The following is a 26,710-nucleotide window of genomic DNA, read 5'->3' on the forward strand; positions in this document are numbered from 1 at the left end:
CTCCTCCAAGTAATTTTTCTCAATGTCCAGTTCTAGCTGATCCAACAAATCCATGAGTTATCCACTGGAGAATAAGCTCCTAACATTTCATGTCTTATTCTCCGCTCTCAAGTCAGAGACCGTACCTTTCCAGACTGAAGTGCAGCAGTAAAAAAAGCCTAGCAAGAGGTCCATCGGTGTGTCTCCTTAACAGTAGTTGATGTTCAGAAAGAAAATTTCACCTATGCTCTCTTATGCTGTTTCTTTTGCTGGGAGCCTACTGCAATCATATCCCTGTTCCCTGCCCATACCAACTCAGCAAACAGAAAGCAATCCTGTCCTACATCCTGGAAGGCCCCTCAGACAACAGTAGTAGCCCTGTCATCACATTAAAGAACAGAGATGATCATCAGCAAGCCTCTCAATCCACGTGCAAAGGGAAAAAAGAATACACAGCTGTTTATTAAAAGTATTGTTGAGGACTCTCAATATACTTATGAAAATTCATAAAAAAGCAGGGATGAGTCTCCAAGCAAGACTTCACCCAAGTGCATGATGTTCAGATTTCAAAAAACTTGTCACACTTGATCAAGGGAAGGAATGCATGTAAAGACTTTTCAGAATTTTATGAGCAGAGATGAAACAAAAGTGTGGAAGTACAGACCCCAGGTATGGCAAGATGCAGGGTGATGGGTGAATGTATGGATAACAGGTTTTTGCAGGAGGCTGACAGAGTCAATGTGAAATGATATTTCTAACTAACTTTATTATGGAGGAAATGCAGGGTAAATGGGAAAGAGCTTCCATCAAACCTAGATAGGAAAGTGAAGAGGATCCAAACCACCTTCCAGGTTAAAAGACAGAAAGAGGGTAAGATGGGGAAGGAAAAAAAAGTTAGATCCGGGTCAGGTGGTTAGATGTTAAGCATCTATAAAAGATTCCAAGCATTTTAATTTATGAAAGTCAAGGTACGCAGAAAGGGAAAGAGACAAGACAGCCAGCTAAGGGAAGGAAATTGAAGGTGACTCAACTTTAAAGAAGCAGCACTTCTTGTCAGTCAAGAGAGCCAGTGCTGCCTTAAAGAGCCAACTCGGGCACAGTCTGATCCAAATGAAAATAAGAACTGCACGTCAAGTTTCCAGAAATGCCACTAGCTCTCTTTCATGCAGTTGTTTCAACACGTGGCTCCACAGAACATTCTGCTGTGACATTAAGGGAAGACCTTTCTGAATGTCCTGTAGCAATTTCAATTCGTTTTTGCTATTACCTTCAGTGTGTTCCCAAGGATGGAATACAGATTGGCAGAATCTTGATACATACCACAGTGGGTATGCTCATTTACATGGATCTTCCAAAATGCCGAGGTTGTCTTAGGAAAGTCAAGTATACAATATCATTCAGCGTGTACAACCGTAGAATAGCAATACTTCACATGCTCTCCACCTGCCAATGGTAGCACAAGGATGCTACTTGTGGTTGCTTGCCTTTGAATGTGCATGACAACAAAAATTAATCGCATGACAAAAAAAAAAAATGAGTGCCAAGTGCAGCTCTGACAGACATGAGTACCCTTCCCTCCACTGGAGCCTCAGAGTAATTTGTGAATATTTGCTTCAGATAGAGGATGCATGTACAATGGCACAGTAATGGCACAGTAATGGTGGGAATAGAAGACTGTTGGAAAAATGGCAATCTCTTAACACCCAATGTTACTAGCCCTTTCCTCTTATCCTACAAGTAAATTAAGACTCCCTGCCTCCTTTTCTGAACTTCTTAAATGAAAACATTGTGCCTGTGCTGCTCTGGTTATGCACATAGGATGAATTTCCATTTTTATCTGTCAATCAGTGCTAGGTTTTCTCCTCTGTTAAACTGGCTACTTATTCATCATTATGGCTCAGTTTAAGGCAATGATTAGGCAATTCAATGCACAGGGAATAATTTCCCATGCATATAAAAGTCTTAGAAAGACACCCACCCCCACCCCACTTACAAGCTTACAATCTCATTGGAGAGCAGCAAAAAGAAAACAATGCCAGAGCAGTTACCACACAGGGAACCCAGTCAATGACTGCAACTTCTAGGAGCTACCATAACACAACAACAATAAATGAAAACCTAGGGAAAAAGATTGAAATCTGTTGTTTGTCAAATTATAATATGAATTAGTATACTAATCCACCAAGGAAAAAAACCTACCTATGTAATCAAATCCAGGGTGAAATCCCACTCTATCTGATAGATTTATTATTATTATTGCCATCTTTAAATATGTTGATCTTGTTTATCCAAGCACACTACTTAACTGAAAGCTTACTTTATCAAGAGAGGTAATTATTTTACCATGGTTTATGCCTGAAAGGGTTCTTTTACATCTGCTTTAAAACGTAGTTGTGTTCCAGCAGCATTATTTGGTTGCCCTTGCACTAGGTCCCAGTGATTCCATATGATATAGACCTAATCCATAAACAAGAACTTGTACAGCTGGGCTTGCTGTTTCATCTGAGTCCAAAAGTCTAAAGTGCACATCTACAGGGTGCAGTTCTACACTTATTGTGCCAGTGCATCTGAATGCAAGCCAGCTTCAGTGTTGAAACTCTTTAACCCTGACACTGTTGTCACCATTTCAGAGCTAATAAACTCTGCCTCTTAATGTGAGAAACAGGTCTATGTCCCCTGGAAGACACCCAACCATAATGAAGGTCAAGTGACATTCCAGATACATACCTGCAATGTCACTTTGTTCAGATCACGAACAACCACATAAAACGAGAACAAGATGGGATTACAAGCAGCTAAAATGGCTTTGCTGATACTGCTCAACCCTGGACAATCACCCACATTCATTCTTACTCTACTAGAGGGTTCACCAAACTAACAGAAGTCAAAAGCAGTGAGCACTCATGCAAGTAGCTATGCTCAGCAGATAACTATATAGTGAGAGAAGACAAGATCCATCAAGAAAGCTGTCTTTTTATACCCTTAGCTATATGTAGTATTTGGAATTAAACTGCTACTGATTATTTAAAACGAACTTGGTTAAACTGTCACAAATTATCTGTGTACCTTTTTAAATGCTGTTTGCAAATGGCTTAAACAATAAAGATAAAATCAAATCAATAAGAAGCTTTCATAAGCTAGTGTACATTTATTTACATCAGGACTCAGAACAGCTTATTTTTACTGATGAGCTGAGGTATGTATGGAACAACATTTGCAAAACAGACTACTGACAAAACTATGTAAATACGTACTGTCCCTTCTTGCAGTACTGTCTAGTCAGCCTGGGAACAGCTACTGCTGTGGTTTCCTTGTGAAAGTGTAAGCACTTTAACATCTGATAAGAGATACTGTAGGAGTATATTATAATAAAGACAGAAATTCAGCATCAATTCTTCATCCTAACAAATTACTAGGATAACAAAAGCTCTGTGTGATGTATGTGTAAGTAATTCTGGCATTTTAAACATGAAAACTGGAAGTTTGAAGCTTAAGTATTTTAAGTTGACATGAACACAGGATGAGCCATGCAAGATTCTAAAGTTTGGTTGTTTTAAGCTTCAGAAAAGACATTTATGAAAAACTTGGGTTCCAAATAAGCAAATTTAAATATGCATAATGCAAATACATGTTGTTTATTTATAATTCAGAATTAGCGTACAGTTCTCTGTAACTACCTTCAAAAAATTCTGCTGGATTACTGACATCAATTTATTGTTACGATGCTAATTTCTTACAATGAGTATAAATGGGGGAGGACAGAAAAGAAACTCAAGAATCACTCACTCAGCCATTGCTTGGGCATCCACAAAGTTTGTATGCTGAAGAAACAGCCTCCTTTATTTCTCAAATATGGTAATACACCCCCCTACAACAATAAACACATTACCTGAACTAGAATAACATTTTCAGTGAGATGCATAAACAAAGCACGAAGGAGAAATAGCATGCTACGCTTCATGTCTTCAAGGCACAATGAGGAAGTTTTAGAATTGACAAATCATAAACCTCAAACCAAAGAAACCTGCTTGCTGTATAGCCTGTGTCATAACAGTTCACATTGGTACAGTAAATTTTAGTGTATTCTGTAATTAATCATTGGAAATGCTGTCTATGACAAACACTAATATAATATTAAATACTGTAATGCATGCAAATTTTCAGAACACAGATTGGCAAACAGATATTGGTTATATTACTCTAAAGACGTATAGTGCATTGGTCAGTGAGACTAGCAGAAAAGTTTAAACGTATCTGCAACAGTCTTCAAAGTAGTTGAGAAAGCCTGTGTCTTATGCTCTTCTTCCTCCTTCAAGAAAAATTGGAGAGGTAAAGGAAGTTTTACTTGCTAAGCTTGGAATTTCAGGCCTTGTCTACCTGAGCCACTAGAGAACTAGTACAGCTACACTGCAACATTAAGTAAGTAAAAATCTGGTCATAAATTACAGCATGCACAGCCAAACCAGGCATGACTCATTAAAAGGTCCTGCCAATCATCCTGTTTCCAGGAATGCCATATTTTTTTGCATACCTGCCCAGTGGTTTACAAGTAGAATTTCAAGCTTCTTTTTTTTCCAACAAGGGAAAGGTGACCTCTAGCACAGGTCCTGCCTCCCAAGACCAGCTCTGTCCAGCTGACATAGGCATACAATCACGATTGCCTCTGGTTAAAGTGGCAGCCTTGTTGACAAGGCACTTGCCTCCAGACACTTTGGTCCTCTGGTCCAGTCTTAGGCCACATCACTCGAGTGCTAGAGAATAATACTCATCTGTCTAAGAACAAGGAGAAAACTGCAATAAAGAGATGCTACAAAAGGATTTCATTCTGGAAGAAAAGGGGGTTTACAGAAAATGAAGGAGGAAAGAATCATTGGTAGGCTGCAGTCACCTTTCGTTAAGAAAATATATTTTCCTTTATTTAATGAATGGAAATGCATTACAAAGCTTAGAGGTAAAACATACAGTTATGTCTCAAAAAAATCAAATTTATTTACAGTTCTGTTGAGAGTTGGCACAAGAGTTTCAGCATAACGCAGTTTTGTGTTTGCATTGTTGTAGCTGCACCAAGAAAATGTTTCCTTAGGTTGAAGTCATACTTGTAACAGGTACTAGTGTCTTCCCGTCTTCAAACCTACTGTCCTTTTGTGGAAGGCAAGTTAGAAACATTTGTTGAGGATCTGTCCTCAACATTTGTGTTGAATTGATTTTTGGCTTTAACTCAGTCCCATGTTATTGTCTAGGCACTGACAAAATGCTTTGATGAATTTTTGTTGGGTTTTTTTGTTGTTTTCAGTTCCATTTTTTTGAGGAATTGAAATTCAGCTGGCTGGCTGGGCTCCATTTTTATTTCCTTTGTTAAATAAAAGCACTGTGTTTCTTGTTTGTCTATTTTTTCGATACTTCACCTATCCTACATAAATTCTTGAAAATAACACTAGCCACTTTAATAAATTCTTTATATATTTAAGGTGAAATTAAAGAAGCCAAGACAGTTTTAAAAGTAACTTAAAATCTCTCCAGCCTGACTTTCTGTCTTCTGGTCTGACAATCTGAGTTCATGTCGAGGTCTGAGGTTTTAAAAAGGAAATTTAGATGGCTTTGTATGAGTAATGATACCTTTTCGTTATCTTCTGTTCCAATCATTATCTCTTAATTTTGAAAGTTTTGCTTTTAATTCCAGATTAGGAGACAATAGATGCTGAAATATTGAACTTTCTGATGTTTTGGCATTCTTTTCACCTTTCAGGGCTATGTGTGTGCTCCCTGATACAGCCAAAAAGTACTGTGTTGCCTATGTCACACTATATTGTTAATCCTAATTGCATATGTTGGTGGCAATAGCAGCCATAGCAAATAATCCAAGTTATTTTTGACTGCTAACAATATAGACCAAAATATGAGAAGCAAGCAAGGATCATGTTGTTTCTTATTGGAATATGGACAGAAAATCCAGACAAGTATTTTTATTAAGATAATATCAGGGTAACTTGGCCTTGATACTTGAACACTCTCACTGAATGTCACATGGCTTGTAACAATGTTTTACTGGAGAAGCAGCAATGCAGATTTTCTTTATTTGCCTTGACTTAATTATTTAAGTCTAATGAAAGAGCAGGAGGTGAGCTATGGCTTTGTAGATGAGACTGGTTTTCTTGTTAGGAAAATACTTTTTATTTAAAAAATATACTGTGTACACACATGCTCACAGATTATATTGAGGCTAACAAAAAGTTTAAAGCCAGATCTCTGAAATCAAAACTTTTTGGTCGTTTTATGGAAGATCATCTCCATTTATGAATAGCACTTAAACAGTACAGTGGTCCCTATGTTTACCAAATAGCTGTTCACCAAAGTCTTGGTAATTCACAATCAGATGAATTATAGTAATAATTTAAAGATTTAGATTTATTTGTTTGCAGGCATAGTTGAAAAGGTGACTCTTCCTTTCAGAATCTGAAAACCACCTAAATTTTCTCAGTAGTAGATTTTGACAATTTTTGTCTAAGTAGGTTGAGAAGCATCCCATTCAAAGTCTATATCCAAGTTCCCTTATAAAGGAATGACTGCATCATGCCAATTGTGCAACCAGCCACTGCCAACACGAAGAAAGATAGCATGTGGGATTGCACAGCAAATGCCCCTTAAATCTGGTTCTGCACAGAATGGTGACCTGAATTATGGAATCAAAGTATGTTTACATTAATGAATTAATAATAATAATAATAAAATAGAAAGCTTGTAAAGAACCAAGAATAAAAAGCCTGTAATGACAGAGGGAACCTGAGAGGACAAACTTGAATTTCTAATGGTTCTTGACGAACTGGAGAAATGGACCAGAGTCATCTAAAAAGGGGAACAGAGTTCTTAGGGAAGAGTTTCAAGTTATTACTCTGTGATAGAAATTACCCATTATACAAAGACAAGAAAGGGAAACAAAATGCTCAAGACACTCTGCTTGAAAAGAATTAAGGTTATAAAGGATTATAGCATCATGAGGTCAACGTGAAAAAAATGAACAAAACCTTAATATGATTCATACACTAATGGAGCTTGCAAGACATCGGAAGCAAACCTCTATGTTCTACTGGCAGGAACACGCCCTTTGTTTTGGTCAACGCATATCAAAGATGAATGAATGCTGTCCTCTGTATTCTCACCAACAAAAGTGATCAGATGCCTAAAAAAGATGACTAAGAAAGAAAGACTGGGAACAGGGAGTAAAACCAAAACACCACAAAGATGTTTGACCCAAGGAGAAGGAGACTGAGGAGACTCAGTAGAGTCTCATTTGCTGGTAGTCTCTAATACACACAGATAAATTTCTCATGCTCAGCCTAGATATAATAATAGGTTCTTCCCTGGGACATCTCAATAGATCTAACAGATCTCTTCAGGTCCTTTCCTATTTCTGTGGTTGTACAAAAACATATTTTAATATAGCTATCTATCCCATACATAACGACAAAGAAAATAATCAATGTGTACACATGGGAAAGTAATTTGGAAAGCACTGTCTCCAAAAAGAACACTGGGAACTACAGATCAGGCTCCACTATACATTTATAGTGTGGTTCAACTGCCTAGAAGGCTAATTTGAAGGCTAAAATATACAAAAGCAGGAATATTAGGTACAACAAATGAAGACCTTTCTTGTGCACACTATGCTGATCTAACTTCAAGAATATGACGACTTTCCTGGTGTCAAAAATTATTTGAGAATAAGGGAAGGGTTTTTACAGCTTCTGTTAGACTTTATAAAGAAAATAGGCCTCTTAGTACACAGCTTAGAAATCTCAGTGTAGGCAGATTATGGAAGAGAAAGCTGGCAGATTACTTGATTTTTTGCATACATACATATACATAGATATTTATATACATGTACACCCCTAAGACTTGTTAAAATTTCTTAAAACAAGAAAGATTGGAAAAAAGTAAGATTCTACAGATTCACATATTAACTCACAAAAACACAATGAATGGAAATTGACATTACATGAATGTATCTTGCAGAGATACCACTTCCTAGCAGCGAAAACAAAACAAAAAAAAGCTCTTACTACACAAAACGGACATCACTGCTTCAATTCTTTAAGCAAGATTAGAGCTCTTTCAGAAAGATAGACTTACATTCAGCTTCTGGGATAAAACAGAAGTCCATGACCTATATATACAAGAGATTGAATCAGACTATCACAATTCTCTAACCTGACCTAGCAGCCTAAACATTTCTTTCCCGCATCTATTCTACGAGATCCTTCCTCACCTGTGCATTCTGCAGCAGAAGAGGACCAAGGGACTGAATACAAAAGTGACCTGATGCCAAAACAAGCAGAAAGAATACTGCTTCAGGTATCTCCAAGGCCATATATAACAGTCAACTTGACAGCCGACCTGATTGACAGCCAGCTGAACATAAGCCAGCAGTGTGCCCAGGCGGCCAAGAAAGCCAATGGCATCTTGGCTTGGATCAGAAACAGTGTGGCCAGCAGGTCCAGGGAGGTTATTCTGCCCCTGTACTCGGCACCGGTGAGACCGCACCTTGAATACTGTGCTCAGTTCTGGGCCCCTCGCTACAAGAAGGATGTTGAGGCTCTGGAGCGTGTCCAGAGAAGAGCAACGAAGCAGGTGAGGGGGCTGGAGAACAAGTCTTACGAGGAGCGGCTGAGGGAAATGGGGTTGTTTAGGTTTGAGAAGAGGAGGCTGAGGGGAGACCTTATTGTTCTCCACAACTACCTGAAAGGAGATTGTAGAGAGGAGGGAGCTGGCCTCTTCTCCCAAGCGACAGGGGACAGGACAAGGGAGAATAGCCTCAAGCTCCACCAAGGGAGGTTCAGGCTGGACATCAGAAAAAATTTTTTCACAGAAAGGGTCACTGGGCACTGGCAGAGGCTGCCCAGGGAGGTGGTGGAGTCACAATCCCTGGAGGGATTTAAAAGACGGGTAGATGAGGTGCTCAGGGATATGGTTTAGTGGTTGATAGGAATGGTTGGACTCAATGGTCCCGGTGGTCTTTTCCAACCTAGTGATTCTATGATCCTATGAAAAATCTTTCATTAAATTCCACAAATTTAATGAAAGGAGCTCTAAGACTTGGCAAGTAGAAAACTCAAAAGGCCATAGGGAGACCAAAAAAGGAAAGAGAGAAATGAACGTAGCAGAAGGAAGATCCATCAGGGAAGAAATGGTGAATTGCCTCTGGAAAGGGCTCTGTCCATGAAATATGCGCAAAGACAAACTAAACAGATCTGCTCCTGAAGACATTGAGGAGATAAAAAGACATTCTACTTTCCCTAAATGCTGCCTGACATGTTTTATGTTAATTGTACCTGAAGCTTTCTATTGTCCCTCCATAGGCCCAAACTTGCTTCACAAAGCACTTCCAAAGTCGCTTTGCTTTCAGGGACATCACAAATAACAAGGATGCATTTTATTGTCATTGCTGTACCAATTAATCCATGTCTAAAAGCTATCCTGTACCGTACATACCGTCAGCGTTTACATTTTAATTACTGTACGAGCTATTCCAAAAGAATCTTTCCCTGCTGTATACTCACAATCAGGAGAGAATTTTCCAATAATAGATTATGTTTCCAAGTGTGGTTATTGTCATAACAATTTAATGTTGAGCCCATCCTAACAACTACTGCTAGGACAAATTCTCCCTTGACAAGCAATGCATCAAGCTGTACTCCAAAACACTGTCAAGGCTGCTACTGGGTGCTGAGCAGCAGACGTCAGCAATGTAATTAATTCATGCTACCTGTCTGCTCAAGGACAGTTAAAGATTGCCAGTACATCTGGATCTTTTCTGTGATAGCAAAATAGCACATTTGATATGTGTATAGCTTACACCTCCCAGGCATAAAGTCTCAATATTTTTGTCACAATGCTGTCACAAAAGAGTAATAATGAAATTTTGTATTTCAAAATAAATTATGAAGTGGTTAGAAAACAGAACTTAAGTTAAATATAAACAGTTTTTAAAATTCTAAATAATGAAAAAGATTTATCATGCTGCTAAAACACAGATGGCTCCAGAGTAGCCCAGACATTTACTCCTTACAGAACAGAGGGAACCTAGGATTTTTTTGCTGTTTTGGAAGATATGTCAAATTAGTTAAGAGAGAACACTCATACTTTATAGTCTTGAGAAATGTATTAGACGTTAGAAGAAATATACTTAGATTAAATTACAGTTCACATTAAATGCATACTAGAGCTAAGACAGGAACACTCAGAAAGGAGTCCTAGGGGATGATGACTTGAGGACTGGGAAGTCCCCAAACAGAAGAATGAAAGGATGCTATCTTATAGGGTTATGAAGCTTTCTGAAACTGCTAAGAGATCCAGGGGAACGTAGGAGGGACACACAAAGAAAACCAGTCGTGGACACAGTTAAGTGTCATGTCAGTTTGCCATGTCACAGTTGTCTTGTCATGTCAGACAAGAAACCACCTTTGTGATTTGGGGCTGAAGTCACATGCAGGAAAATAAAAGAAGATCCTGAATTTCTTCAGAGTGAAAATCTGATTTCATAATACCACCTAGGCTTATTGTTTTCTTACATTAATCTCAGTAATAAAATAACTAGGATTTGGATTCCTATGTTTATCTACCATGTGTTTCTATAGGAGTGCTGTACATGCATGCACCCACAAAGCAGAGGGTGATATGGAAAGGTGCTCTTTAAAAACTTATCCTAGAGCAGCTCAATCCTGAAGTCTCATTTCCACCTGAATGAAATTGAGTTCATGGGACAGAAAGAAAAAACCTTGTTCTATATAGGCATATTGGTGTTGATGGTTGGACTTTTCCAACCTTAACAATTCTGATTCTGTATGTGATAAGGAAACAACAGAATGTAGATGAGTTTCGATATGTGAGGAGGTATATATACATCAGGGCTGTGTAGAAATAATATGACACACATTACAGACCTGAATAATGGAGAGAAGGCAAATGTCATCACTCAGGCGTACAAGAAAATAACAAGCCGGCTATGTTAAAGCACTTCTGGAGCTGAGCCATCTAACAAACATGGGAAACACTCCGAGAGATAAAATACTCCACAAAGCATGCTGAGACAAAGTGTTCGGTAGACGGGGGATTTTTCGGAGTTTTGTAAGGTAGGTTCTGCTTGTCTTTTCAACATTTTGGTTACTTTACAACCACTTAAACAACTGGCAATTTAATACTATGATCTTCTAAACTTGCTAAGATAATCAAAACCTCTAAAATCCTGATTTAAAATATTCATAACATTTTAATTGAACTTCAGATATCTTATAAACAGTGCTTTCTAAGCAGAAGAACAACACAGTATCACTAAAGCAGAAACCTGAGTGACAGTACGGCCTATGACACTAAAACAGAAACATCACTTAAACATTTTAGAGAATTGCTTTTAATGTAGATACTTAACATTAGCTCATATTTATGGAGGTCCAATTAAATATTATAAACATTTGATGGGGGTGCATTGTTCGTAGGTTGTTTTTCTTTAAGAGATGCATTAGCAGCAATACCTCCTTACTCAGCTACGATGTACCCATATTACAGGAAAGTACTTGTCAGCTGACCAGGCCAACCAGGAGTCATCTGCTTCGGTCAATATTTCATGTTCTTAGCTAACATGTGAAACTTTGCAACCTACCTAGGAGGAACAACTCTAAACTTTGCAAAACAGTCAGGCTACTGGTTTATTTTTTAGCCCAGTATCTGTACCAATATTGACAGTACACAGCTGTTGTTTCCTAGTCAAACTACCTCAACCAGCCAATATCTGGGAGACCAAATACTAGGTCCTCCAGAATCCAGAGCAGGTTTGAGTTTTGTACTTAACATTAAATTCATGTTCTGACACTGCTATTCTAGCAAGCAAACTAACATTTCCTATCTTTTTTTCCTAATTCTGAATCTGTGAACAAAGAAGCAGTACTGACAGGCTTGTATTTTAATTGCTGACACAATACTGTTCTCTTATTGATTTTTAATGCTTTGACTGTCCTAGGGAAGATTGTAACTTATTTGTAGTTATGATTTTCATATGTAAATCATAAAATAGAGCTTAATTACAATTTAAATTCCCTCTCCTCCTCCCATGATGAAGAGATACAGTACACAGATTTCACAGTAGGATAAGGCTGAAAGTGATTAAAATAGAACTTGCTGTGCAGTTGCTTAGAACCACACTCCTGTTTTCTGCAGTTTCAGCATTTCCAGAACCTGCAGGAAGGCATAAATAGACTACAACAATGAAAGGGAGCTCCACTAGAGACCTGAGACAATGTATGCAAATACAGGAACTTCCCTTTTGTAACTCTTGATTGTCCCTGATCCATATGATATTCTACATCAAAAAGTTTAGAAGATATAACTTGGACATGGGAAACTGTTAGACTTGCCCTGAATAAAATTTTAGTTCATATTCTCAGAATTTAAATGGACAGTAACTCTAGTTAGGATCACATCTACTATGCAATTGAAGAGAATGGCAATACTCATGGGGATAGAATTTAGATTGCATAAATGATTTCAAACACAAAGAGCGCCCTGCATAAAATCCCACTAAGCTTCAAACTTGGTAACTTTGGCAGGGCAGTACAGTGCTGCTGCTGGTGCCCTGATGTACAGGAATAACTTTACTCACAAGTAGAAGTTTCTTTACACATCACAGGTTCTTATGACTCCAGAAATTCTCGTGAACAACAACACTTACACCTGTATGACAACTGTAGCGTTCTTTCCCCATTGTGGTTCCAGGGGCACAGAAAATATACCATGAATACGTGACTAAACTGCAGATTTGTGGTTACAGCCCAGTTTTACCCTCTTACACTGCTACCCTCACAACTGTTCTGACAGCTCCTTCTTACTCCTAGGTAGTGCTGCAACTTCTGCAATGTTTTCAGAGGAACGTTAAGGACACAAGGGGATATCTTTCTTTTTCATATTTACACCTCTGACAAATTTGAGTGGTAGTAATGGACAAAAGAGAAGGCCTCTTGCGTGGTTCCACTGCTCCTGCCAAATATCAAAAGGTCTGCTGCATAAAATGGACAGACTTTCTCAAAGAAAGATCATTATCCTTTCCAAGGAAAAGCCAGGACATATTTATGCAGGTTTTGCACATAATATTGCCTCAGTAATACAAAGCAATACTAATTTAAAAAAATACGGGTGTAGCTATAGAACTCCCAAATGAGGACACAGTAATGACAATAACTGGCACGGGGGTTTTTTGTATATATATATATGTAGACACACACATATACAAGGTCCAATGCAAAAAACCCCAAACAAGAGTAACCTTACAGCTTGGGAACCAAAAGTGGGAGGGTAGAGACAGAGATGGTTATAGAACATGTTCTAACCTGTCACAGTGATACAAGGCTCAGCTCGATCACTCAGTAAGAGTGGACGCATGTTCAAATATAGATGTTTTCTTACCGTCGGTCAGAAAACGTCAGTGTGCACCAGCCCACAACATTTGCAAAGCAGTTTTTGGCTAATAACAATATTGTTGTGCTTGAGCACCCACCCTATTTGTCAGACCAGGCTCCCTCTTCCCAAAGAAGTTGGTGCTCAAAGGAACCTATATTTTGTCCATAGAAGATGTCAAAGTAAAAACTACAGCCTTTCAGAAAATGCTCTGCGGAATTGAATGTTGGCAGTATTATGTGCATCCATTTGTCAACTCAGAAGGTAACTATTTCGAAGGTGATCACAGCTGATTTTCTTGATGTGTTAAACAGTTACAGGCACCATCTTGGGTTTTTTGCGTCAGACCTCATATATATGTTTATACACACACAGACACACAGAAAAAAAAACCTCCACAGCATCTAACTTAAACTCAGAATTTCTTCTGTTGGGTCTCACCTTCTAACAGGTGTGCACATGCTATTCCAAAAACTAAGCTGAAGAAATTAAACGGCTTCCATCTCCACTTCTAGATTAAGATTCATCATTGTAAGAAATAGTTAGCACCAGCTGATTAAGCTACTACTTTGGTTGGGCTTTGAAATTGGTACTAAGTTCGCATTAACTTTGAAGTCACTGTAGATCTGATAAAATCTACTTCTCTATTTATTTTTCAGTTGATGATACAACAGATATTTCCTACTTCCTCCAGGAGACATGTAATTTATAATAAGTCCAGAAGTCATTAAATGCTTCTGCTCTGCCTACTCCCTGGGCTGCATGATGAAAGATCCTGGACAAGGGAGAATAATTGAAGTTAAACATTTCCCTCATTCAAGAAAAAAATTTTGGCCTCTATATTCTAAAAGAAATTCAGTTTTTTTTAAGAAAAAACAACTCCACCTTCTCCTTGAAGATTTAAAAGAAGAAACTTACGTAAAGGGAACTTTTCACTTTTTACCCTTTTAAATTTATTATTTGTAAACTACTGCATCCTCTAAGCATAAGGAATTAGTCAGTTCTTCTCTGACCTACCCAACCAATCCACTTTCCATTTTCCCAGTCAAACATCTGTACTTGCCCTCCCTCATCTGCTGTTCTCGACTGAGTCAGTTTACCTCCTCAGTTGCTGCAACTTCCTTTTCAGTTTCACTAGACAATAGATCCAGTGCCTTCCTAAATGAGGATGCCTTTTCTATCACTCCATCTCTTCCCCTTCGTTAAACTGAGATGTTAAGATGAAACATAACAAGGCTCATCTTCTCCACTTAAAAAGAGAAATATCTTTTGTTTAATTCTGGGTAACTCATACATACTAGGTTTTCCAAAATTAAAATTAAGATATTGAAAAACAGAAAAAACAAACAAGACAAATGCTAAGACAAGCCAAAAGCAAGGAGTCTCTCTCTCTCTATATATATACTATTTTTTTTTAAAGAAACACCGTACATTTTCTCTGAAACAGACTAGAGAGGTGGGCATTTACAAGCCATACAAATTCCTACAAACCACTGTAACCATTGTTAAACATTTACTTTGGTTTGCCTGTGTGCAGTGTTACTCAATTGGCCATTTCCATTTTATTTAATAAAGTAAATGTGATGAGCTGCTACAACAGCCAATGTTGTCAATTCGTGATACATTTTAGTCATACAGGAACTGACCAGGTTATAAAAACCTGTAAATGTAAGAATCTTCAATGAAAAATAAAACTAAGCTGTTGTTGATTAATCCTACAGGCTGAAGAGCCAGAAGACAATAAATAAAACCTTCAACTTATTTCTGTAAGTCTCACTGTTTCAGGAGACTGCTAGTTTAGGAGCCAAGAATGGGCAAACAGATCAGACTGAGGAACAGAACTTCCTACAAAGCAGACTTAGCAGCTTCAAAACCAAACCACTCTACCATTTTTTCCTATTGATTTACATAAAAATGTAAGACTTCAAAGAATTATCTTTGACTACAATAAAACAACTTTAAATAATTCTTGGTTTCCTTACATCTAATGGATGTGGCTAACATCTGAACTGTTTTTCTTGGGATTTTTTTATTATCTGAATAGTATATGCAAATGGAACTATGAAACTCATACCAATGGTTAATCCCAGATTGATCTGACTCAGTCAAGGGCGTTAAGCCATTTCTACACATACTTTCACTTCTGCTTTCTGTAGGATCCTCCTTTGCCATTATCAGCACACCGGTGCCTTGCAGTAGCATACAAAGTATCAGGAAATTTAGCTACTAAGTAGTCCATATTCCTCTCTAACCCTTCTCCAAGGAAGAGGACTGTATGTGTAGTACTTTCGCTTCTTATAACTTTTCTTATAACTTTTGATTTATTTTTTAAATTAGAAGTAGTATGCCTGATGTGTTCTTTGTCACACTTATAGGGGGAAAAGGACAGTGGAAATGTCCTTGAACATACTTGTTCGCCCATGGGCATTTAGTTCATAATCTAGAAATACTCAGCTGGAAAATTAGTATCTCTATGCTTCCAAAGTCTCCCTTATGCCTCTGGAATACAGTTTTTAATCTTGCATTTTGGCCCTTTGGCAATCTAAAGACTCCTTTTACAGTGCTAAGCCTTCTGTATCTTAAATACTGGAAATAACTGGTGATCAACAAAATCCAGGACTGCTGTACAAATAAGAAAGAAAAAAAATGAGCTTACGTGCTAAAAAGAGATAGATGTTACACTCTTTCGGTCAAATGTCAGGTGACAGCCCCCCTGAGAAAAAAACTAAACCAACACTAAGCTCTCTCCTATCAGCATCTCTAGGTACCTATCACCCACAACCACTAAGATTAACCTCTTCCTTTACCAATTCTTCCAAGAATTGTAAAATACTATTTTATTAACCTCTGAAGATCAAAACTGGTCCAGGCTTTTTGAGGTTGAGATGGGAACAGAAACCAAATCTCCTAGCAATTACATTTCTTAAAATCTTACTAAAAGTAAACAAATACTAGATGGACATGTCCCCTTCTTTAAGCAGGTCTTCAGCAACCTCTACATCAGTGAACAAGCTTCCCTCTTTCACACAGCTATCTAAATTACACTACTTTAAAAATATTCCAGTCACCATTTACTAAAGTGAATATAAAAGAAGTGAGTGTGCTAGCTCTACCATTCCTATCCAACAGGAGAATGGTTTTCTCTACAGCAAAAGTCAGCTTTGCTTGTTATACAGCTTAGGACCAACAAAAAAAAATTAAGATATTAACAATAATATTCCCATTCCACTCCTCTGTTTGCAGCTGTTGAATTACATTTCTTCATTTCATTTATTTGGATAACTTTTCTCAATCACTATTCTGTTTTAAGTATTTAAACAAACAAAATAGAGACTTGTGCATCAGAGAATTTAAGATATCTGCTGCTAGTAATTCCTCCATAAGTGCAGGTGTTATTTCCTCATCACTTCACTCCAAAGAGCAAGGAATTTTAATGTGATAATGTGAAGTTTATTAAACCATCACTGAGGCTGCAAAGGTTTAAGAATGGAATGTTTAATGTTGGTTAAGCAGCACCAATATTATAGCAAGGCTAGTCTTGTGAAAAAATCTTGGAACGTTAATTCCACACAGATGAGGAAGATATAAGTGCTTATTCAAAAGATGACTGTCAATTGAAGTATTACCAACTACTGACTTTATCCACATACCAGAAGCTAAAACTATTATTTAGGAAGAAAAAGAGAGAGTTGAACTTGGCTTTAAAGAGCTTTCTGGTAGTCAGCTATTCTTGCCTTTAATCTTCTCTCTGATCCATTTCCCTTTTCACTCTCCTATGTATCTTTGCCTCTCCTTCCTGAAGGCAATAAACCCCACAGGCAATATTCCCATATTAAGTGTTGGTCCAAATCCTTGTTACTTGATTAAAAAAAAAAAAAAACAAACAAACAAAAAAAAAAACCCATAAAAAACAAAACCACAAGTTCCTGCTTCACAAACTAGCTTTTCAGTGTTCTGGTTCTGTATGCATCTCATTTGAACCACAACAAAAAGTCGTATGTATTTTCCATACAATTTCCTTCCCCTGGATTTTTTTTTTTTTTTTTTGAGAGGAAGTAGGTTAATGAGTTCTAATGCATTCAGCTATGCCAGATACTCAGCTGGAACATTCTCTGCAGCTGACCAGATCTCTCATTCAGTTATGGTCTGAAGTTATTTTATGCAGGACTTCACAATGGTTTAATTCCTTAACTTTCACAAACAAAATACAAGAAAATTTCAGATCTATTTAAATTTACTTAAATGAAGAAAAGAAGCCATAGCTCACTAAACCACTATCAGGAATAGTAACTTGATGGTTAAAAAAAACAAACCAAAAAACAATGAAAAACATTGCAAGTGCAAACAGAATTTTACAGAGCAGAGCTAAAAACAATTTTAAAAGAATATCTGTTTTCAGTATAAGCTGAAGTCAGTGCATTATAAAATCTGAAAAATAACTTTCAGCTCTAGTTAAGATGTAAGAAAGTTCTGCAATATTATATATACCCAACCAGAAAAATACAAACAACAGATCTAGACAGTTCACACAGGCCTTATTGTACTCAGAAGAAAGAAAAGGGGGAAAAAAACCAAACCAACAAAAAAAACCTGAATTAATTCCACCCATTTAGCTCAAGTATTACAGCCATTCCAAAGAGGTTAACTATGTTTACTCAAGTTTATTTGGATATTAAACACAAGATAGAAGATCTGTAAATGAAATGTAAAAGATTATATCTTATTTTTAGGAAACAAACAGATTCCAGAGGTGTGTTCCAGCTCAGCCAATCCCAAGGCTGTTGTGCAGCTCTGCCACCTCTCCAAGACCAATCACAGCTCTGATGGGAAACTCGTTTTGCTGTTTGTCTCGGTGTGCTGATGATGAATGGCTGCTTCAGGGGAAGAGATCAAGCCCTGTGGTAAATCTTTCTATTTGTTCCATCTGCTTTTCTATTTTAAACAGCTGCAGTCATCAGCCTGGCACCCTACTTTAGGTACATGTGAATTTCATAAGAGAAAACATTTATGTAAGTGAAAACATGGCTTAGATTTGTCCTCCCATTCTCAAACTGAACACTGGAATTTCTGCAAGCAGCCACAGAAATAGTATCTTGTATGTACCTTCCACAAAAGGTATGGCCTAACACAACTCGATTTTACAGCTTTTGGAGGGTCAGCTGTGCAGACAGAGCCGATTTCAAGATGATGGCATTCTCCAACTTTCTTCATCCTGCTGGCCCCACTTTGCAAAAAAATATGGGAGATGGCAGGAGAAATAATAAGCAAGCAGAGCATGTTTATAGGACTATGGCATTCAAATAAACAAAGGCACAACACACAATCTTGCAATTCTGCTGAGGTTGTGCTAGCACAAGGTACACCGATCTAGCCTGGCTCCAAAGGTCACCATTTTAAGGCAAGGCTTTACAGTAAAGCCCATTACTGATTTCTAAGCTGAAGAGACTGGAAAACACACCAAGACAAGCAATGAGGGGTTTTTTGTTTTGTTTTCGTACACCATTTTCCACTTCCAGCCAGATCTCAATTTTGGCCAAATCCTGCTTTGCCTTACACTTTCAGTATGTTGTTCTTTGTATCCTGACATACTGTGCAGCACAGCTGTGTTCTCCTCAATTGCCTCCTCATTTCTCAAAGCTAGCTGCATTTCAATGGTTAGCCAAAAAAAAAAAAAAAAAAGAGGCTTAGGGTCTTTATGAGAATGTCTACTCTATCCCCAAATTCAAATGTTTTAGGATGCTAAGGACAGAAAATGCCAGCGTATGTGGATGCAACACTATGAAATGGTTATTCTCAGCCTTCTATTATTCATGCTCTATTTTTCTCCCCCAACTTAAATTCAGTTTCTTAGAAAGTTTCAACATGTTTACCCACTTTTGAATTAAAGCAAATTAAAACTCAATTAAAATAGTAATAAAATGAAACAAAGAGGCAAACAGCAGCACTGTAGGTTGCCCTTTAACAGTATCAAAAGAAATTATTATCTCTCTTAGGTGAGATAACTTCTACCATAGTCCACCTAGATATAATTTTCTTCATATGAATGTTATGCTATAGTAGATTTCCAAATTGCAGTAAAATATAAAAGTTAACTAGAAGTATTGCAGTGTCAATTAAATATATCTCTATGACTTTATCCTAGCAGCTTTTCACATAACTTAAAAGTACTGTAAAGTTCCACGAGCATTATTTCCATTTTGCAGATAAGCAAATTGAAATGGGGCTGGAACTCATCCAAGATTACACAGGAGATCAGATTTGGCAGGCCAGGAACAGAACTCATCTGTACTCCTAGGCTAGTTGCAGAATTTTTACGCCCATTGCAGTATTACTGAAGAAGCAGAAGGTATATTTTGGGAAGAATTGTCAGAGGAATATTTATTAGTAAGGAGCCTTGAGATGTCAGAGAGAACACTTGCGTGCCATATCCTTGGGAGAACAAAGTCATAATTATAATTCCATCCCCTCCTCACAACAAAGCAATGTATAAAGTACCTTTTAACAGTAGGGCACATGAATGCTAACTTAACACTAAGTTGGCAAAGGCTTCAGAAGCTGATATGATCTTGAAGGCTACCTACAATAGCTTCGAGTAGCACAATTTGAAGCTGACAAGTTCACAGATTCACTGCAAAACTGTGCAAATACAATGACTGAACAACAAAATAACCACAATCGCAGTGCTGATCTCTTAGGAAGAGATGAAAATTATTACAGAACTGTCTGTACGTACAGTTTATATTACTTCTTAAGTTTCATTTTAGAGAAGACTTTCAGTTTTAAGATGGTCATGAGAAACTTAGCATCTTTAAGAATTCCAGAACAGGGCCTGTCATCTTCTGTGTTCACACAGATTCAAACTGGCAATTTTGTATAATATTCTAAAGATAACACTACACACAGTTTAGTCAGGCTACCAAGGGCTTTTCCTCTAGTTTACCAACAAGCATTGGAAAAACAGCAGAAAAAGCCTCTGCGCAAGCATCTTGAAAAAGACATGTCAAAGTTACCTGGAAGGGAATACATACTACTACTTTTTATGCTTTCAGCTCCTAGAGTTGTAACTTTGATTTATGCAGATGCTACTGAGTTGTCATACTTTGTGAAGGAGCTGCAAAACTACATCATTACTTTCTACAGGCTGACAGTTTTTTTTTTCATTTAGGATTTCAGACAGATAAACACTGTTTGCTCTATTTCCTCACACACACACCCAAATCCTGCCTCAGCAGTACCTTCTTCTGTTACGCCTATTGTGCGTCAGAGGGATGCATTACTGCAGCCCCGCATCCTGTATGATGCAACTATGTGCTATCTGGGAGGACTGTTATTGATAAAGACCCTGCACGTTATGTGCTTGATAGGCACACAAGGGAGACAGATCATGTCTGTACAGTAAATACAGAAATTAATAGCTTCACGTAGTAAGTAGCAGTGGAATTGAAGAGATGTTTAAAATACAACGTGTTGATTTCATGACACCTCAGTTGGCAGCATGAGATACTGTAGGAAAACAGTAAGATGATAAAAAAAAAATTGTAAACAAGTACAATGAGAAGATTTGCTGAGCTCTTTTCAGCCTTTCTGTTCCCTAGTATCTCATCTAGGATTGGTAACTGTGGTAGTTACCAAGTGCAGACATGAAATTGGTCTGTGCGCAGAATTGAGGGAGCAAATGGAATCTGCAAATCAGACACCAGAGGTCTACCTCGGAGCAAACTAAGATATGAGTTCAATGGTATAGAATAAAGTGCAAAAAAAGGCTACAACAATAATACACTACATGCTTAATTAACATGGGCATGGAGAACTTGCACAAAAATGCGACAGTTAAAAATCTGTAGTTAGCCAAGACTGAATGGGTTTTACCATTCACACAGACTGGCAGAATCTGGAAACGCTTGCAGGTTCCACTCGTCCCTTATGATCACTGGCTGTAGAGCTTTGTGAAGTGATCGATGGCTTACTGCCAAGTATTCTTGTGCCTTAGCAGGACATAAACTACTTCATTCCAATAATATCATTTTATTTGGCAGATGGTAGAAAATAGGCATTACAGTTATGATTCACTTCTTGATTGTCTCAGTCTCACACAGTGAATGAACTTCTTTCTCCCTGCCATTTAGAAATTAGACTACTAAAAGGCCAAAACAGGCAAAAAGGTTCTGAAAACTTTTTTCTACAGAAATCTGCATATTCCATGGGGTACTTTTCAAAGGTAAGAACACCAAACAGTCACCTAGAGGTGCCTAAATTCTAAAGCAATATTTATTACGTCACTCTTAGTTGTACTTTTTACTTATACCTTTCCCTGCTGCCCCATGTAAGCCATTTCCCAGCCAACTGGGTCTAATGACCCAGAAGACCCAGTTGAAGAAGATCTTAGGCCTACAACAGAACAAGCCACGGTGGGTTAGATTAACATAATAAATATATACCATCTAGGCTGGGGAGATTCCCAGGAAGAAATCAAGCAATAGCAGTGGATCATTACACAAGCACAGTCTCACACTAGATTCCACTTCGCACAAACTCCTGCTTTCCCTGGTTCCATACACTAGGTGTAATAACCCACACAAAAATTGAATAGAGTCCTGTTTTCAAGGACATTGATAATCTTAAAAGGAAAGCTACCAGTTCTTGTTTTCTGTTGTCATTGCTTGTTTCTCCCATTTGACATTTTGAAGATTAAAACTTCACAGAAGAGGGGAGGAATCACTGCAACGACACCTGCTAACCTGACAACAAGCCAACCTTCAGTTTTATGCTAGCTATTCCAGAAACAAAAAAACAAGCAAAAAAAATCCACTCCATTTTGAAGTTCCATATTTATAACTCTAGGCTTCTAATATTCATATAAGCTTTTAAAACTAGGAGGTCACTAAACAGACATGAATTGTCCAACTAATTCATGTCACTTGGGGGATGTGAGGCAAAAACTATTAGCCCAGTCTTGTAGGAAAACAAGGAAAGAAGTGGCCACGATCTGCCTTCTTTAATCTACTGCCAACAGATTAAACCAATAACTGTCTACAGAACTATTTGATGTTTGGCATTTGCTATATTTCCTTACTTTCCAAAAATCTTTTAAGGTAAATTTTTGAAGGTGATGGAATATATGCCTCTGCATGCAGACATGCTTTAACACAGAAGGCAAAGCAAACATAATAAGAGCCCTTAACAGAACAAATTCACAACTCTAAACAATCAATTTGCCAGAGTCTTGTGAGTTAAATGTTGTCACTTCAACCACAGCAACTGACAGTACACTCCCAGATTGACACATTTTACACAGCAAATCAGACAGACCAGTTTTTACAGGTGAGCCACTCAGAAGTTCATGGTAATTTAGTTCACATGCAGTCATGTGAAGTTACCCTAAAATCAGAAGGCCTGAGAATGAAGGGAAGTGTTGCAGCATACTCTGTGAGCTCAGTCACAGAGAGAAACTCAGTTGCTTTTCAGGTTGCTTCACAGTACTGTTCATGGAACCTCTGGCATTTGAGGATGCTCATGGCCATCCACCATGAACAAGATTCAACTGTACACAGTTTTTGAACTGCACACAGTGTTTGAATGAAGTTCTAATAAAACAGTTGCAGCACACTGTCACTTGAGAGGTATGTGTTTCATCTGCTGTTTGATATGATTAGGGGATGGGGAAATAAAAAAGCCTCTGCATATTTAACATATGCTATTATGTCATCTAGTTGCATGTTTGCTAGAGGCTTACTTCATTTGGCCCGAATATAAACTTGGAAGAACTTCAGGTTCTTTTAATGGTAATGATCTAGTTCATGTATAGTACAGTCAAGTGAAAAATCTTAGCCTGGGAAAACTTAAATAGCAACAAAAGCACATATTTCTCTTCAAGAAGAGTTTAAGCTTCACTCTTTATTAAACTCAGCACAGTGTACAGTACTTGTTGACACTGGTTTGCTCTTCCTTTGTCCTGCTGGTTCAGTAATCCTGTTTCAGCCACTTGGTTGCAGTAGTGCAGGTTACACACATCTTGTTACACTTGGGTTTTGAAAGCAAGTTGCAAGCCCACCTGAGACAATTATGTCGTTTCCAGATGCCAACCTATACTACAAATTCTTATACAAATATTGATATTTTAAAGAACTGTTGTTCTTTTCATTTCATGGAAACTACTAGATCAGAACATTTTTCCAAAACTAAAGATGAATAACGAGAAAACTCTCAAAAAACATTCAAGAGGCATCCAGTTCTGGTTCAAACCTCCACTAAGAGCCTGTAGAGCCATTCAAGTATAAAGGAAGAATGAACCTACAGTGCCCTCAAGTGTGAGGGGATGTGAAGTGGAAGAAGTCTGGAGATCTACTGGAAAGATAAAAGCTCTCACGCCTTCAGAAAGGACCCTCACTGAAGAAAAACATGCTTACTTGTATCATTGTACTTACGCATCGTGGACACCCTATGTACAAGTGCAAAAAACAAATGAGACGATATCTCCATTTTCAACAGTCTTTTCAAATGCTTGTGAGCTGGAAGTTTCATGTTCATTCACACCACAGGAACACAACAAAAGCAGTTTAGTTATCTAGTGTAGAAGCCTTTAAATGGTATTTAAAGGAAGAAGTATCTAAGTGGAAGGTCCAATTTTACACTATAGAGAAGTCCAATGACACTTAAGACAACAACACTTACTTTGTGCCTCAATCTCTTAGCAAAGATCACACTTCAATCTATCACCAAGAAACACAAGTTACATTTATTATAGTTACACAAAAAATTGAGGAGGGTAATACACCTTAACTAGCATTCACAAAAACCTGCAAGTCAAGTTGGAAGCCACCTAAATGAGCCAACAGGAAGCACTGAAGACAGGAATGCATTTTCAGTCTCATCTCTCACTGTACTAGAGCTTTGTGCCCACCACCAAAAGGCACAAAGATCACAACCTCAAGCCCAGATGCTGAATCTCTCACCTCGGCAGTCAGCTCACTTAAACAAGATAGAGGGCAAGTTCAAGTAATTTCTGGTCTAGCACTGAGAACAAAAATTAGTCCAATTCGCTCATCTTGGGAGACTAGGCATGTAAGAGGCATGACTTTCAACCACCTCAGGCAGAAAAGGTGCTGAACCTAGAGTCCTTACTCTTTGGGAATGCCCTAACCACAAAGCTATTACTCAGGAGTGGGAGGGGTAGCTCCGGTTTTTTTTGTGCAAAGCCCATCTGATAGGTCTTCCATAAACACAGTCACAGAACATCATGTTCTATCCCAGAGGAGATAGAGGGGGAAACATTTAATCTCTGGATGCAGAGTGAGCTTAAGCATAGGTGTGGTCTATTGCCCACTTGCAAAACTGAAACACTGAACCACTCTTAGACATGTCTGAACGTCTGATGAGGTTCTGCCTAGCTGCTCACTGACTTCACCTACAGGGATAGAAAGATCCTGAATTTTGAAATTCTAAGTTGAGGCACGAACAGAAGCTTTCTGAACTCTTTGGGTTGCAGCATTGTCTTTCAGTGACTTAGTGGAAACCAGGATCTTTGTCTTGCAGAATAATTATACAGGACAGAGGAATTCTCATGTTGCTGACCATAAGCACCAGTAATCTTAAGATACCTTATTACATCTGGAAAAAAAAAAACCAAAAACAAACAACAAAGACAAAACACAAACAAGCAACACCTATACCATAAAAACAAAGGCTGAAACACAAAGCATTCTACTATAGAGAAAACTTTTTCTGTTAGGGTTATCTCTTCCTACAGTGCCATCTGTTGCAAAACCTAACATCTCTTATTGTTACTGTGAATTCTGTATCACACGCAAAGCAGGGACAATGAAAATACTGCATAGTAAACTGCCACAATCATGACCTAAATGCACACCAAGTGTCTGAATTACCATCCAAGTAATCTGTCTGAGGCTACTCAATGCATTACCCAGAGCTGTAAGAAGTGTGACAGTACTACACCTGAAAACGCCTCAAAAGTATAAGCCACATACATATACTAAGGGAGATGAAACAATTTGAAGAGTATTTTCATGTGGCTAAGAGGCCACACACTCCAACACTTTTTGCCCCTCCTTTTTCGATTGTAAATACCATCCATGCTCTGATGCGTTAGAGCCTAATATTAAAATTCTGGGGATACATGCAGTCTGTTGGGTCATCACTACAACTGGGGTTGAACTAAATAGCACACCCTTCCAGCTAGAGGAGGCCTTACCATAAAGTCATACAGCAGGATAGAAGCTAAAATGCAGCACAGCATACAGGAATTTTCACCACACAGGGTCCCTTTTATCATGCCCAAACAAGTCCTTCGTAGTGGACCAGTCACTGAGCAAATAATCTAGTTTTTTCTAGCAAGCGTGGCCTGCCAGTGACAAAGAATAATCTTTTCCACTCTTTCTTTAGAATAGAGGACAACTTACAGTACTCAAGTAGATTTTTCCAAAACTCACAGCCTGGAAAATTCAGGAGTTTTACTCTGCTTGTAATAGAAAAAAAATAGCAAACAGCAACATTACCATGTAATACATTATTTTACTTTACAAACAATATAGTTCAGCAGAAAAACCTATTTCATTCTAGAGATAGCTTAAAAACATTCTGCAGTTAAGTTTTGTCTAATATGAGCTAAAAAGTCACAAAATGTCAGCCGTCTCTCCCCATCTAGAATCCACTCTTTTGTGTTCTCTCAGCTTAGAAAATCAGTAAGCTGCCAGATGTTAATTTAAAATTCTTCATTGGTAACCTCAATTAAAGTTAGGAATTCTTCACATAAATTATTGGACAATTTTACTTCGCTCTCTTGCTAGTTCCTTCAGAAAAAGAAAACAGTCTGACTATGGCTATTTTCTCCTAGTACCTATGCTAGCATTTTCTGATTAGATCGGTGAAAGTCTACACCATGGTTAGCAACAGAAGACCCCAAGCTGTTTCAACTATTAAAACATTACTATAGTTGAGTGGGAGGGTTTTTTTTTTCTTTGGGTTTGATTTTTTTTTAATATATGGGAATGCATTTCTCTTGTATTTAGAGGAGGTGAATTTTTGCTGTATGTGCATTATTTTGTTTTGGGTTTTTTGGGTTTTTTTTAAAGACATATTGATGCAAAGTCTCAACACCACCAAGATCAAACTTCGGACATTTCAGTTGAAGATAAATTCCTTATAAAACCGATAGACTGAAAATCAGGAATTAAAATAGAAATAGGCACAAAACTTGAATATAATGGTGTAGCATTCATAACTAATATATGAAGCGCTACAACGATCTCGTTCACCTATTCATGCATGCTCCTCT

At 37.9% G+C, this 26,710-nt stretch overlaps 2 protein-coding genes across 3 annotated transcripts in view; one reads left to right on the forward strand and one right to left on the reverse strand.

Annotated features, from left to right (window-relative positions):
- Nucleotides 1-26,710, reverse strand: part of SESN1 (sestrin 1) — a 78,300-nt gene that overhangs the window by 36,072 nt on the left and 15,518 nt on the right. The gene's annotated exons all lie outside the window — the stretch shown is intronic.
- CEP57L1 (centrosomal protein 57 like 1) overlaps nucleotides 8,513-26,710 on the forward strand; it is a 58,661-nt gene continuing 40,463 nt past the window's right edge. Inside the window, exons 1-3 of the mRNA XM_054062315.1 lie at nucleotides 8,513-8,604; nucleotides 10,915-11,105; nucleotides 18,150-18,320. Of these exons, the coding sequence (XP_053918290.1) occupies nucleotides 18,243-18,320 (78 nt within the window). The 5' untranslated portion in view covers nucleotides 8,513-8,604; nucleotides 10,915-11,105; nucleotides 18,150-18,242. The remainder of the gene's footprint in view (nucleotides 8,605-10,914; nucleotides 11,106-18,149; nucleotides 18,321-26,710) is intronic.

The sequence above is a fragment of the Cuculus canorus genome, chromosome 3 (assembly GCF_017976375.1).
Source record: "Cuculus canorus isolate bCucCan1 chromosome 3, bCucCan1.pri, whole genome shotgun sequence".
Classification (NCBI taxonomy): domain Eukaryota; kingdom Metazoa; phylum Chordata; class Aves; order Cuculiformes; family Cuculidae; genus Cuculus; species Cuculus canorus.